The following is a 13,465-nucleotide window of genomic DNA, read 5'->3' as shown; positions in this document are numbered from 1 at the left end:
AGGTAGATTGGGTTTGTTGGACAACATCCTTATAGGATTGGCGCCAATTTTGATTGGCCAAATCGACAAATGCATCATCTGGAAAGAAAATGTTATTGTTACTTGTGTACTTATTTAATTGTACTTTTGGAGAACTTACTTAAATTCTTATCAGGTACTAAACCGGTAGCAGAGAGCTTCATATTTCCAATCGTAGGATCAATAGAAAATTTGGTGATGCGAACATAATTGTGGCCATCTTTTTCATAAAGCTCACCTTCACTCACAATTAAAGCATCAATATCAGCTGTAAAAATTCACATAAGAAAAATGTTTATTTAATACTAACATTCAAAAATGTGTAGCTCAGTATACAGAACAAAATTTATGATTACAATTTAATTTTTTTCATTTAAAATTTAAATTTAAATTTTTAAATGTTTTTTTTTTCTTTTTTAATTTGTTTGTATTCCGTAATAATATTGTTTAAATTTGTATATATCTTTATGAAAACAAAATTTCTTTAATTTGTAAAAGAAATTAATTTCTCATATGGCTTAATCGAGTTTTTCTTGACTCAAAAAAAAAATTTTTTAATTTTAAACTCGATTCAATTTATAATAACAATTTATTTATTTATTTTTTTCTCATTTAAAATTTAAATTTTTAATTTTAGGCTTTTAATAATTTCTTTTTATTCTTAATTCATATTTCACTTTTTTTTTTAATTTTAATTCATCTTTCAAAAGGAGAAAATTTCCTTAATTTATATATGAACTCAAATTCCTTAAAAAATGTATGTGAATTTGGAGAAAATATAATGCCGATCAGTTGCACGTGAAAAATATATGTAATAAAAAATAATTTTGTTTTGCGATCAAACTCAGTTAAACATTAAATTTAATCAAATAAAAACTTAATTAAAATATTCCGAAGAGATCTATTTCTTTTATGTATACCTACTTACTTATTATTGCATTGAAATCCCCCTTGGAGCTCATTTTATTATTATTTAAATATACATCAGCCTTATATTGACCATCAACTTCTAGTTTGGGTATATGATTATGTGTTTTGAGTTTTGTCGCTTTACCCTGACGTTGGAAATCAACATCGCCCACAACAACATCAGAAAGTCCTTTAACTCGGAAATTTCGTACCGATACTTTGCCTTTAATAATATTATTTTCGAATTGCAAACTCAATTTTTCCCGTACAAATGGATCAATGGGAGGGATATTTAGTTCTGGAATTCCAACTTTGCTGCGTTTTACAGTTTCTACTAAACCTTTGCGAATACAATCGTTGATAGTTGCATCCATTTTACAGCCACTGATTCCAGATGCTGAAAGAAAAATATGAAGAAATTAAAATTATATTTTCTAAACTCAAGATGATGATTAATAAAAAAAATTATTTTGTCATCACGTATAAATTTTTAAAACATAGTTGTAAACATCATTGACTAATGGTCGTATGGCTCGATTTATGGAAATTGTGCGGATTTATCACATCAGGACTATATCTGAATATATTCCGATGTCAAATTTAATAGCAACAAATAGATTTACACATCCATGGCATTTTGTAAAAATTTTGTTCCTAGAGAAGATTTTGTCAAACATTTATTTTGTCAAAATTTTAGTTCAACAGAAAATTTTCTCAAAATTTTATTTATATAGAAAATTTTATCAAAATTGTATTTCTATAGAAAATTTTGTCAACTTTTTATTATTTATTTTATTTTTTTATTTATCTATATATTACAATTTTAAAAACTATAATAAACATTAAAGCACTAGCTACAAAGGCTATCGGCTTAACCTTTTATTTACATAGAAAATTTTGTTAAAATTTTATTTCTATAGAAAATTTTGTCAAAATTTTATTTCTATAGAAAATTTTATCAAAATTATATTCCTACAGAAAATTTTGTCAACATTTTATTTATATAGAAAAATTTTTTAAAATTTTATTTCTATAGAAAATTTTGTCAATATTTTATTCCTATAGAAAATTTAGTCAAAATTGTATTTGTATAGAAAATTTGGTCAAGATTTTATTCCTATAGAAAATTTTGTCAAAATTTTATTTCCACAGAAAATTTTGTCAAAATTTTATTACTATAGAAAAATTTGTCAAAATTTTATTACTATCGAAAATTTGATTACTTTTGTCAAGATTTTATTTCTATAGAAAATTTTGTCAAAATTTTATTTCTATAGAAATATTTGTCCAAATTTTATTTCTATAGAAAATTTTGTCAAAATTTTATTACTATCGAAAATTTTATCAAAATTGTAGTTTTAAAGAAAATTTTGTCAAGATTTTATTTTTATAGAAAATTTTGTCAAAATTTTATTTCTATAGCAAATTTAGTCAAAATTTTATTCCTATAGAAAATTTAGTCAAACTTTTATTTCTATAGAAAATGTTGTCAAAATTTCATTCTTATTGAAAATTTTGTCAAAACTTCATTCTTATAGAAAATTTTGTCCAAGGTTTTATTCCTATAGAAAATTTTGTCAAGATTTTATTTCTATAGAAAATTTTGTCAAAATTTTATTACTATAGAAAAATTTGTAAAAATTTCATTCTTATAGAAAATTTTGTCCAAGGTTTTTTTCCCTATAGAAAATTTTGTCAAGATTTTATTTCTATAGAAAATTTGGTTAAAATTTTATTTCTATAGAAAATTTTGTCAAAATTTCATTCTTATAGAAAATGTTGTACAAGATTTTATTCCTATAGAAAATTTTGTCAAGATTTTATTTCTATAGAAAATTTTGTCAAAATTTTATTTCTATAGAAAATTTTGTCAAAATTTTATTTCTATAGAAAATTTTGTCAAAATTTTATTTCTATAGAAAATTTTGTCAAAATTTTATTTCTATAGAAAATTTTGTCAAAATTTAATTTCTATAGAAAATGTTGTAAAAAGTTAATTTCTATAGAAAATTTGTCAAAATTTATTTTCTATAGAAAATTTTGCCAAAATTTTATTCCTAGAGAAAATTTTTCAAAATTTTATTTCTATAGAAAAATTTGTCAAAATTCTATTCCTAGAGAAAATTTTGTCAAGATTTTATTTCTATGGAAAATTTTGTCAAAATTTAATTTCTATAGAAAATTTTGTCAAAATTTTATTTCTATGGAAAATTTTGTCAAAATGTTATTTTTACTGAAAATTTTGTCAAAATTTTACTTCTATAAAAAATATTATCAAAAGTAAACAAAATGTCTATTAAATAAAATATCTTTTATTTTCGGTAGAAATCTCCCAACTAGCGGTGATTTCTTGGAATATAACTGACAAACGATTTTGTACCACCCAGAACTGACTATTCTACATTGTTGTAGTGGTATGATTCCGACATGTCTACTTTTTCTGAAAAAACTGGCGATTATTTGCTTGAGAGTGCTTCAAACGCATCAAACTTTTAATTGGATTTGGCCCATCTCGAAACACCCATAGCATCGACTGCAGTTTGCTTTCGAACTTATACGCGTAAATCCACGATTCATCACCACGATATCATAGACGTGTTTCGAAGCACCGCGATCGTATTGTTATAGCATTTCTTTCAAACAATCGACATGAGCCTTACACTAGGCAAATATTCGACAGAAATCAAAAAAAGAATTCCTTGCCATATTTAAACTATTAAATATATTTAGTTCATATTGGGTATATAAAGTCATGAGAGGAGGATTTTTCACAAATCGTATGCAGATATTTCGTAAATGGTGCTGGAAAAAAGTTTGAGACCTATTTTGGTCAAATATTTTATTTATTTGAGCAATTGATAGATTGTGTGGGATCCAACGCGAATGAGAAGTTTTTTGTCAGTCAAATGTTCATACAAAATACATGTTCATACAAAATACTCGAGTCAAAAATATCCTACCAAAATTTGAAGAAAATTGTACCAAATATAAAAATCCTATTTTTATTTTTGAATTTTTTTGTGGTTATTATGAACAAAAATAATACTTCAATACAAATTATTAAATGATTTTATTTCTATAGAAAATTATTGAAATGCATCTTACGTGGGGAGGAATTTGCAAAATCTACCAAAATATCAAGAATTTTATTTCAATAAACAACAATATACTTTTAACTCTAAGTTATTGCTATAGCAAATTTTTTCTTATTCCCAGAAAATATGTTGGCAAAGTTTTATTTCTATAGAAAATTTATGAGGACCTCTAAGGCGAAGATAAATATTTTGCAAACTATACCAACACATAAAGAATTCTACCAATCTACCAAATAGTAAAAAATCTAACATTTTCGGTAGAATTCTACCAAATGTGCCAACCGTGATGCTGGTCTCACTATAAGTGTGTAAATATAACCAAAGCGATAGGCGGTAAAATATTAAAATGCCAAAAAAGAATATTAAAATGCCAAAAATAATGCTAAATTTGAAAAGTGTTGTATTAATAAAATGATAACTGTAAAGCAAATGTTTATTCAAATTATGTGTTGAATGTTGCCTTAGAAATATATTTCATTAGAATTAAAGAATGTCATATAATAATGCAACCATGTGCATGTTGAGCCATGGCAAAGGACAAAAAATATTTATTGAATACAGAAATTATATAACCGAGCGTAGCCGACTATATTATACCACACTCCAACGCACCGTTTCCTTTTCTATCCTACACGCTAACATTTCCTCCGGGAGATTTGTTTGGAAATGTTTACCAATACAAATTTTATTTCTTTAGAAAAATTTGTAAAAATTTTACTTATATACAAAATTTTTATCAAAATTTTATTTCTATAGAAAATTTTGTCAAAATTTTATTTCTATAGAAAATTTTGGCAAAATTTTATTTCTGTAAAAAATTTTGAAAAAATTTTACTTTTATAGAAAATTTTGAAAAAATTTTACTTTTATAGAAAATTTTATCAAAATTTTATTACTATAGAAAATTTTGTTAAAAATTTTAGTTTTATAGAAAATTTTGTCAAAACTTCATTTTTATAGAAAATTTTGTCAAAATTTTATTTTTATAGAAAAGTTTGTCAAAATTTAATTTTTGTAGAAAATTTTGTCAAAATTTTATTTTTGTAGAAAATTTTGTCAAAATTTAATTTTTATAGAAAATTTTGTCAAAATTTAATTTTTATAGAAAATTTTGTCAACAGTTTATTCCTATAGAAATTTTTTTCAAAATTTTATTTCTATAGAAAATTTTGTTAAAACTTTATTTCTATAGAAAATTTTGTCAAAATTTTATTTTTATAGAAAATTTTGTCAAAATTTTATTTCTATAGAAAATTTTGTTAAAATTTTATTTCTATAGAAAATGTTGTTAAAATTTTATATCTATTGAAAATTTTGTCAAAATTTTATTTCTATAGAAAATTTTGTTAAAATTTTATATCTGTTGAAAATTTTGTCAAAATTTTATATCTGTTGAAAATTTTGTCAAAATTTCGTTTGTAGAGAAAATTTTGTCAAAATTTCATTTGCAGAGAAAATTTTGTCAAAATTTCATTTGTAGAGAAAATTTTGTCAAACTTTAATCTCTATAGAAGATTTTGCCACATTGCATTTCTATAAAAATTTAAAATCCGCCAAAACTTTAAAGATTCTACCAATCTACCAAACAGTAAAAAAATCTTCCAAAAAATCTGTGGCAACCGTGGTTTCAAGCCGCTTCTTTCTGAATGTATAAAATGAAGAAACTTAGAACTCTCACAAGTACTAACGTATTTGAAAATTTTTTGGTCGTTTAATGCTAAACATGCTAATTGGAAAATTCAAAAAAAAATGCTAAACGAAAATTTTGCGGCTAAATACAAAAAACAAATGCTAAATCTAGCTACAAAAATGCTAAAATGGCTACACTGTTCGTATTTCAATATGTTCTGAGTAAGTATAACCTCAAAAATGTCAAAAACTTTACTATAGAGCTGTCAGCTGGCAATTTACAACAATAGGGTTGGCTAATTCCGAAAAATAAAAGGCACGAGGATTGCCTTTTATATATCGATACATTTATGGACCTTTCAGTTTTTCTCAAATGTGGCAAAATTTATTAATACGCTATTTCAAAATTTGAAGATATTGACTTTTTTGGCGTCTTAATTTGTTTAAAATGTTGATTGTTCCAGTTATTTTTTTATTTTCAGTTTCATTCAATTTTTAATTGGAAATATTTTTGTCATATTTTCTTCTATTCATTTCGACCATATCTGATAGATATTTTAAATCATGGCGATCTTAATGCCTCAGTTTTTAAGATTGCCTATATTTGTGTGTTGAACAACTAAAAGTCTTTAGTTTTATAATTTTGTAATAAATTTAACTGGATATTTTCCATAAATTTGTACTTAATTCATTTCATTTAAAGACAGACATTCTCTAACAATCAAAATATAAATAATAACTAAATAGCCAGTCATTCACTAGTAATTTCATTGATACAAATAAGCAATTTCTATAATATTTTCTCTTCTATATATACGCTGTAAAAAACAAAAACAATTAATATTCGTATTAAGAAAATGCACTGTATTATTTTATTTAATCACGAAGGCTATATTGCATGCAAAACAAAAGACTTAAGACACGAACTCATTAAAGTTACACACAACAATGAATTCGCAATTATTGATTATATTACGATTTGTATTTCTTAATAGGATTAATACGATGAGCAAATTAAATAATTTTCTTTTATATATTACATGCAAATCAAGATAAAATACTAATAATATAACAAGCATTTATATTTTCTATAATTTCACCCAGTTTATAAGGGATGACTTTATTATAGAATGCAATTTCAAAGAATTTGCATTACTTCGTAATATAAAGTACTTACTTTGGAAGGACTAATGTTTATCTTAGGAATGTACTAAGTTATTTTATACAATGCGTTACAATTTACTTTATAGTAAGTAGAAATGATGAATTATATATTTCACACTAAACTCGAAAATAAATTATGAACGGAAACTAAGCTATTATTAACGATTTTCTAAGCTACAACCCTCTTTGTTAGATGTGGAATGATGGAAATGTACATTGTACACATATTAATGGCTAGACACGCATTTGTCTTATATAATCTTGAGGTTTTTAGGACAGAACTAAACAAAAGATTTAAGACACGAACCTATGGGAAGCATATTTTAGATTATTTAGTTATTCAAAGATGTTAATGGAAATTACATTACATACCGTGAACTTTGATATGTCAACATTTCTATCTAGTTTTATTTTAGAAGATTTTCATATGGTTTATGATTTTACCACACTGAAAAAACAGTGAACCACCCAGGAAGAAAACTTTTTGTTAATTTTGGAAAATTTTAACAAAATTTTTCTATATAAATTTTTTACAAAATTTTCTATGGAAATAAAATTTTTACAACATTTTCTATCGAAATAAAATTTTGACAAAATTTTTTCTAGTAATGCAATTTTGATAAAAGGATAAAATTTTGACAAAATTATCTATAGGATAAAATTTTATCGAAATTTTCTTTAGAAATAAAATTTTAACAAAATTTTCTCCAGAAATAAAATTTTGGCAAAATTTTCTCCAGAAATAAAATTTTGACAAAATTTTTTCTAGGAATAAAATTTTGACAAAATGTTCTATAGTATAAAATTTTGACAAAATTTTCTCTGGGAATAAAATTTTGACAAAAATTTTTCTAGGAATAAAATTTTGACAAAATGTTCTATAGTATAAAATTTTGATAACATTTTTTCTGGGAATAACATTTTGACAAAATTTTCTATAGGAAAAGAATTTTGACTAAATCTTCTATAGAAAAAATATTACAAAATTTTCTATAGGATACAATTTTGACAAATTTTTCTATCGAAATAAAATTTTTACAAATTTTTCTATGGAAATAACATTTTTACAAAATTTTCTATCGAAATAAAATTTTTTCTAGTAATGCAATTTTGATAAAAGGATAAAATTTTAACAAAATTTTCTCTAGAAATAAAATGTTGACAAAATTTACTCCAGAAATAAAATTTTGGCAAAATTTTCTCCAGAAATAAAATTTTGACAAAATTTTTTCTAGGAATAAAATTTCGACAAAATGTCAAAATGTTCTACAGTATAAAATTTTGACAAAATTTTCTCTGGCAATAACATTTTGACAAAATTTTCTATAGGAAAAAATTTTTGACTAAATCTTCTATAGAAAAAAATTGACAAAATTTTCTATAGGATAAAATTTTGACAAAGTTTTCTATGGAAATAAAATTTTTACAATATTTTCTATCGAAATAAAATGTCGACAAAATTCTCTTTAGAAATAAAATTTTGACAAAATTTTCTCTAGGAATAAAATTTTGACAAAATTTTCTCTAGGAATAAAATTTTGACAAAATTTTCTCTAGGAATAAAATTTTGACAAAATTTTCTCTAGGAATAACTTTTTGCCAATTTTTTTTCTATGAATAACATTTTGACAAAATTTTCTCTAGAAATAACATTTTGACAAAATTTTCTGTAGGAATAAATTTTTGACAAAATTTTCTCTAGGATAAAATTTTTTGTCAAATTTTTTTCTAGGAATAAAATTTTGACAACAATTAGGGAAAAATTTTGAAAAAAATTTCTATAGGATAAAATTTTGACAAAAATTTCTATAGGAAAAAATTTGATAAACATTTCTATAGGAAAACAAGTATATACAGCCGTAAGTTCGGCCAGGTCGAATCTTATATATCATCCACCATGGATTGCGTACAAACTTCTACTAAAGACGGTCTTCCACAATTAAATTACTTGGGCTGCAGCCGATGATTAGGCATCTTAAAACTTTTTAACATTATATTCTAAATTTGTAAGTTAGTCCATGCGGGATATATAGTAGACAAAGGAAAGGTCGATTAAATACGTATATATTCAGTTCTTGACCGGTATATATAGGGAAGAAATAATTACGAACCGATATGAACTTTTGTGCTGTAATTATAGAGCCAGAATTGAAATATGCGGGTCGCTTTATATGGGGGCTATATACAATTATGAACACGAGTTTACCAAAAATTGCAGATTTTTTACTGTATGGTAGATTGGTAGAATTCTTGATGTTTTGGAAGATTTTGCAAAATATTCCTCTCCAACTATGAAATGCTTCATAAATTTTCTATAGAAATAACATTTTGACAAAATTTTCTACAGAAATAATATGGTTGTTATCGGCCATACACTAGCGAAATGTACCAAATTTCAACCGGATCGTATAAATTTTTCTCCTTCAAGAGGCTCCGGAGGTCAAATTTAGGGATCGGTTTATATGGGGGCTATATATAATTATGAACCGATATAGACCAATTTTTGCATGGTTGTTAGTAACCATATACTAACACCACGTACTAAGTTTCAACCATATAGGATCAATTTTGATCCTCCAAGAGGCTCCGGAGGTCAAATCTGGGGATCAGTTTATATAAGAGCTATATATAATTATGGACCGATATGGACCAATTTTGGCATGGTTGTTAGAGACCATATACTAACACCACGTACTAAGTTTGAACCAGATCGGGTCAATTTTGCTCCTCCAAAAAGCACCGGATCGGATGAAATTTGCTTTTCTTTGAGGCTCCGCAAGCTAAATCTGGGGATCGGTTTATATGAGGGCTATATATATTATAGCCCCCATATACGAGTATATCGATCCCCAGATTTGAACTCCGGAGCCTCTTGCAAGAGAAAATTTCATCGGATCCGGTTGAAATTTAGTACGTGGTGCTAGTATATGGTCTCTAACAACCATGCAAAAATTGATCCATATCGATCCATAATTATATATAGCCCCCATATATATATCGATCCCTAGATTTGACCTCGGGAGCCTTTTGGAGAAGCAAACTTCATCCGATACGGTTGAAATTTGATACGTGGTGTTGGAATATGGTCTCCATGCAAAAATTGGTCCACATCGGTCCATAATTATATATAGCCCCCATATAAACCGATCCCCAGATTTAAGCTCCGAAACCTCTTGGAAGAGCAAATTTCATCCAATCCGGTTGAAATTTGGTACGTGGTGCTAGTATATAGTCTCTAACAACCATGCAAAAATTGGTCCATATCGGTCCATAATTTATATAGCCCCCACATATATATAGATTCCTAGATTTGACCTCCAGAGCCTCTTAGAAGAGCAAATTTCATCCGATCCGGTTGAAATTTGGTACTTGGTGTCGGAATATGGTTTCTAACAACCATGCAAAAATTGGTCCACATCGGTCCATAATTACATATATAGGCCCCATATAAACCGATCCCCAGATTTAAACTCCGGAGGCTCTTGGAAGAGCAAATTTCATCCGATCCGGTTGAAATTTGCTACGTGGTGCTAGTATATGGTCGCTACCAACCATGCCTCTTGGAGAAGCAAAATTCATCCGATCCGGTTGAAGTTTTGTACGTGGTATTAGTATATGGTCTCTAACATATTGGTCTATAGTTAGCAGATCGCCAATCCCACAAAAATTGGTCCATATCGCCAAAAATAATCTACCAAAATTGTATTTCTATAAAAAATTTTGTCAAAATTGTATTTCTAAAGAAAATGTTGTCTAAATTTTATTTCTATACAAAATTTTGTCTAAATTTTATTTCTATAAAAAATGTTGTCAAAATTTTATTTCTATAGAAAATTTTGTCAAATTTAATTATATGCATATTTAATCGGCCTTTTGTTTTCTTTAATAACATATATACGCCGTATGGACTAGCTTACAATTAAGAGGACGATATTAAGAAATTTTAAGATACCTTGCCATCGGCAAGTGTTACGGCAACCCAAGTAATTCGATTGTGGATGACAGTCTTTAGTAGATGTTTCTATGCAAACCATGGTGGATGGTACATAAGATTCGGCCTGACCGAACTTACGGCCGTATATTCTTATTATTTTTTGAATTTTGTCAGTCATTGTTCACATTTGAATTTAAATTTGGACTCTTATAATGTTGTCGATTCAACAACATCCCCAACATCCCAGCAAAAAAGTTGGAAGTTTTTCCAAAGGCACAACATTAAAAGCACTTCCAGAAGATGAACTCCCAATGATATTCTTTATTTTAACTACCCAGGAAGTTCTTTTAATTCAAGTTTTTCTAACTTGGTTTTTTCGTACTAATGGGTAATTTTAACGTTTTTTTTTGTTTTAAAGATCTTAAAAACAGATTAAGAATTCATAAAATAAAAAGGTACAAATCATTAAAATTTTGTCGAAAAAAAGGCTAAATGCAAACTGAAAAAATTGTGAATTTTTTAAAATATTTGAGGTCTAACGTTTCCGACAAGCGTTAGAATCCATTAAAAATTATAAAAAATTATAAAAAATTATAAAAATTATTTATTTGACAATATATCACAGAATTTTTTAATTTACATCCAAAACATTGAATTCGGATCACACCTAAAGAAGTGATGCAAATTCAGTGCATCGGCTGTTGAAATGGAGGACTTCCGTCCTATGACAAGCCCATTTTAAATTCATCGCTTCTGCGTCAATTTTGCACCACTTCCGGATCCAAAAAGAACATTTTCATTACTTTTTTGGCGACGCTTTTTTTTTGCTGGGATAGTAATTCCATTAGGTCCAGGGAGAAATTCGACTAATTACTGTTTTGGGAAAAAAATTAAAATCGAAGAAAGATTAATGGCTTTGGATTTTCTTGAAAATCGAGTCAAAGTGACTAATCGCCGCGGCAAGCAAAAGTCGACAGTTTCGATTTTAAAATACAGAAATATCGATTTTTCTAAAGTTACAATTTCAAAAGTCGACTATTAAATATTCGCAAAAATTCGCCAAATGGCAAAAAATCGCCAAATCGACTTTCCTAAATTTGATAAATTCCGAAATATCTGTGTAAAGTTGTTAAAATTTCCACTTTTCTATTCTATCCACTTTTTCTAATCTTTTCAAACTTCGACTATGGATTTTGTTCTAAAACCAAGTAAAAACAAAAAAAAAATTGAAAAAAAACCGGCATTTCCAATATTGGTCAAATATGAAAAATCGAGTTTTGCTAAAGGTTTTGTGCATTAGTATGTAACGCCAAGAATTTTCAGTCTAAGACCCATTTTTTAGTATACCGGACGTCTTAGAATTACATTCTGAGTCGATTTAGCGATGTCCGTTTTTCTGTCTGCTTGCTATCTGTCTGTCTGTCCGTCTGTCTGTTCATGTATTTTTATGTGGAAAGTACAGCTCGCATTTTAAGTCCGCTCGTTTGCAAATTTGCATTACAGACCATAATATTACTCCGAGTTAAGTCAAATTTTGCAGAGATAGTAGTATTATCATTCTTACTATGCGTGCCAAATTTGGTGAAAATCGGTTCAGATTTATATATAGCTCCCATATATGTATGTGTACATATGATTTGGGGAAATATGTTAGAAAATTTCATAGTTTAGATCCATTTCCACTGGACTTTACTTCAATTGTTTAATTTTATACAGAAAATAGATTTAATATTGTATTTATGTATATCACATTTGGTCCAAATCGGTTCAGATATAGATTAGCCTCCATAAATATGACCTTCCGAATTAAGCAAATATGGCCAGATTATCAACATTTTACACACAGTTTAAGTGCTGATTTTCCTTATATTGTAGTCATATCCTATAAACTCCACAGAACGGTCAAGATTTAGATAAAGCTCCGCCTTATGTCAATGTCGCCCGATTTGGTATTGGCCCACACAATCGAGATCTAGCCCGTAGCCATGTAAAATCACCAATTATTTGGATTTTAATGATATTTTCATTACTGCATTGAAACTTCATATATTTACTTTACACTCGTCTAATAATTTTTATTTTTAAAATTAACTTGAATTTCTAATCAATAGAATCATAAAAATTCTTTTTTGTTTGTTATACACAAATCGTTTTTCATACAGAACAGGATTCAGTTATTGACAGATTTTTAACATTTCAAAAAAAAAACTGAACACTTGTAGAAAACATTTCTGCTGTTTTTTTTTTTTAATTTCATTTTTTCACTCACGCAAAGCGCTGACATCTTTTGGAGGTGCTGCAAAAACTCCCAAAATATTGCAACCCGTTACTAATAGTAATACACTGAGTAATTTTGACATTTTGTTTGTTGAAATTGATTACAACGTTATATTGAGAGTCACCCGTATTCAAACGCGACACGATTTCATCTGAACTACCAGCTACTGATCAATTGTCTATTTATATATTCCAATTAAATGAAAACCTATATCCAATAGTTTTAATAGAACACCACCAATAACAATAGTAATAATAATTTACCAAAGTCAAAGGGGGTCCAAAGTCGATTAACAGCGACAACATCATAGATCTAACACAAATCAAGTAAATTTACAAATCTAATCTCACGACTAAGTTTTATTTTTTAGTGGAGGAAGCTGTAATCATCAACACCTTCAGCCGCGTCTCTGGGAATAAAACATGTGACTAATCTAAA

At 26.9% G+C, this 13,465-nt stretch overlaps 1 protein-coding gene across 1 annotated transcript; it reads right to left on the bottom strand.

Moving 5' to 3' along the window:
* Window positions 1-13,194, bottom strand: LOC142223803 (uncharacterized; the record flags this gene model as incomplete). The annotated part of the gene is given in 4 exon segments (XM_075293653.1): window positions 1-78; window positions 140-286; window positions 947-1,324; window positions 13,019-13,194. Coding segments are annotated over 4 exon segments (694 nt in total), but the record flags the coding sequence as incomplete, so codon positions are not given.
* Window positions 13,195-13,465: the final 271 nt, after the last annotated feature.

Source organism: Haematobia irritans, chromosome 2, assembly GCF_050003625.1.
Source record: "Haematobia irritans isolate KBUSLIRL chromosome 2, ASM5000362v1, whole genome shotgun sequence".
Taxonomy (NCBI): Eukaryota; Metazoa; Arthropoda; class Insecta; order Diptera; family Muscidae; genus Haematobia; species Haematobia irritans.
Note: the sequence above shows the minus strand (reverse complement) of the source record. Positions and strands in the feature narration are given on the sequence as shown.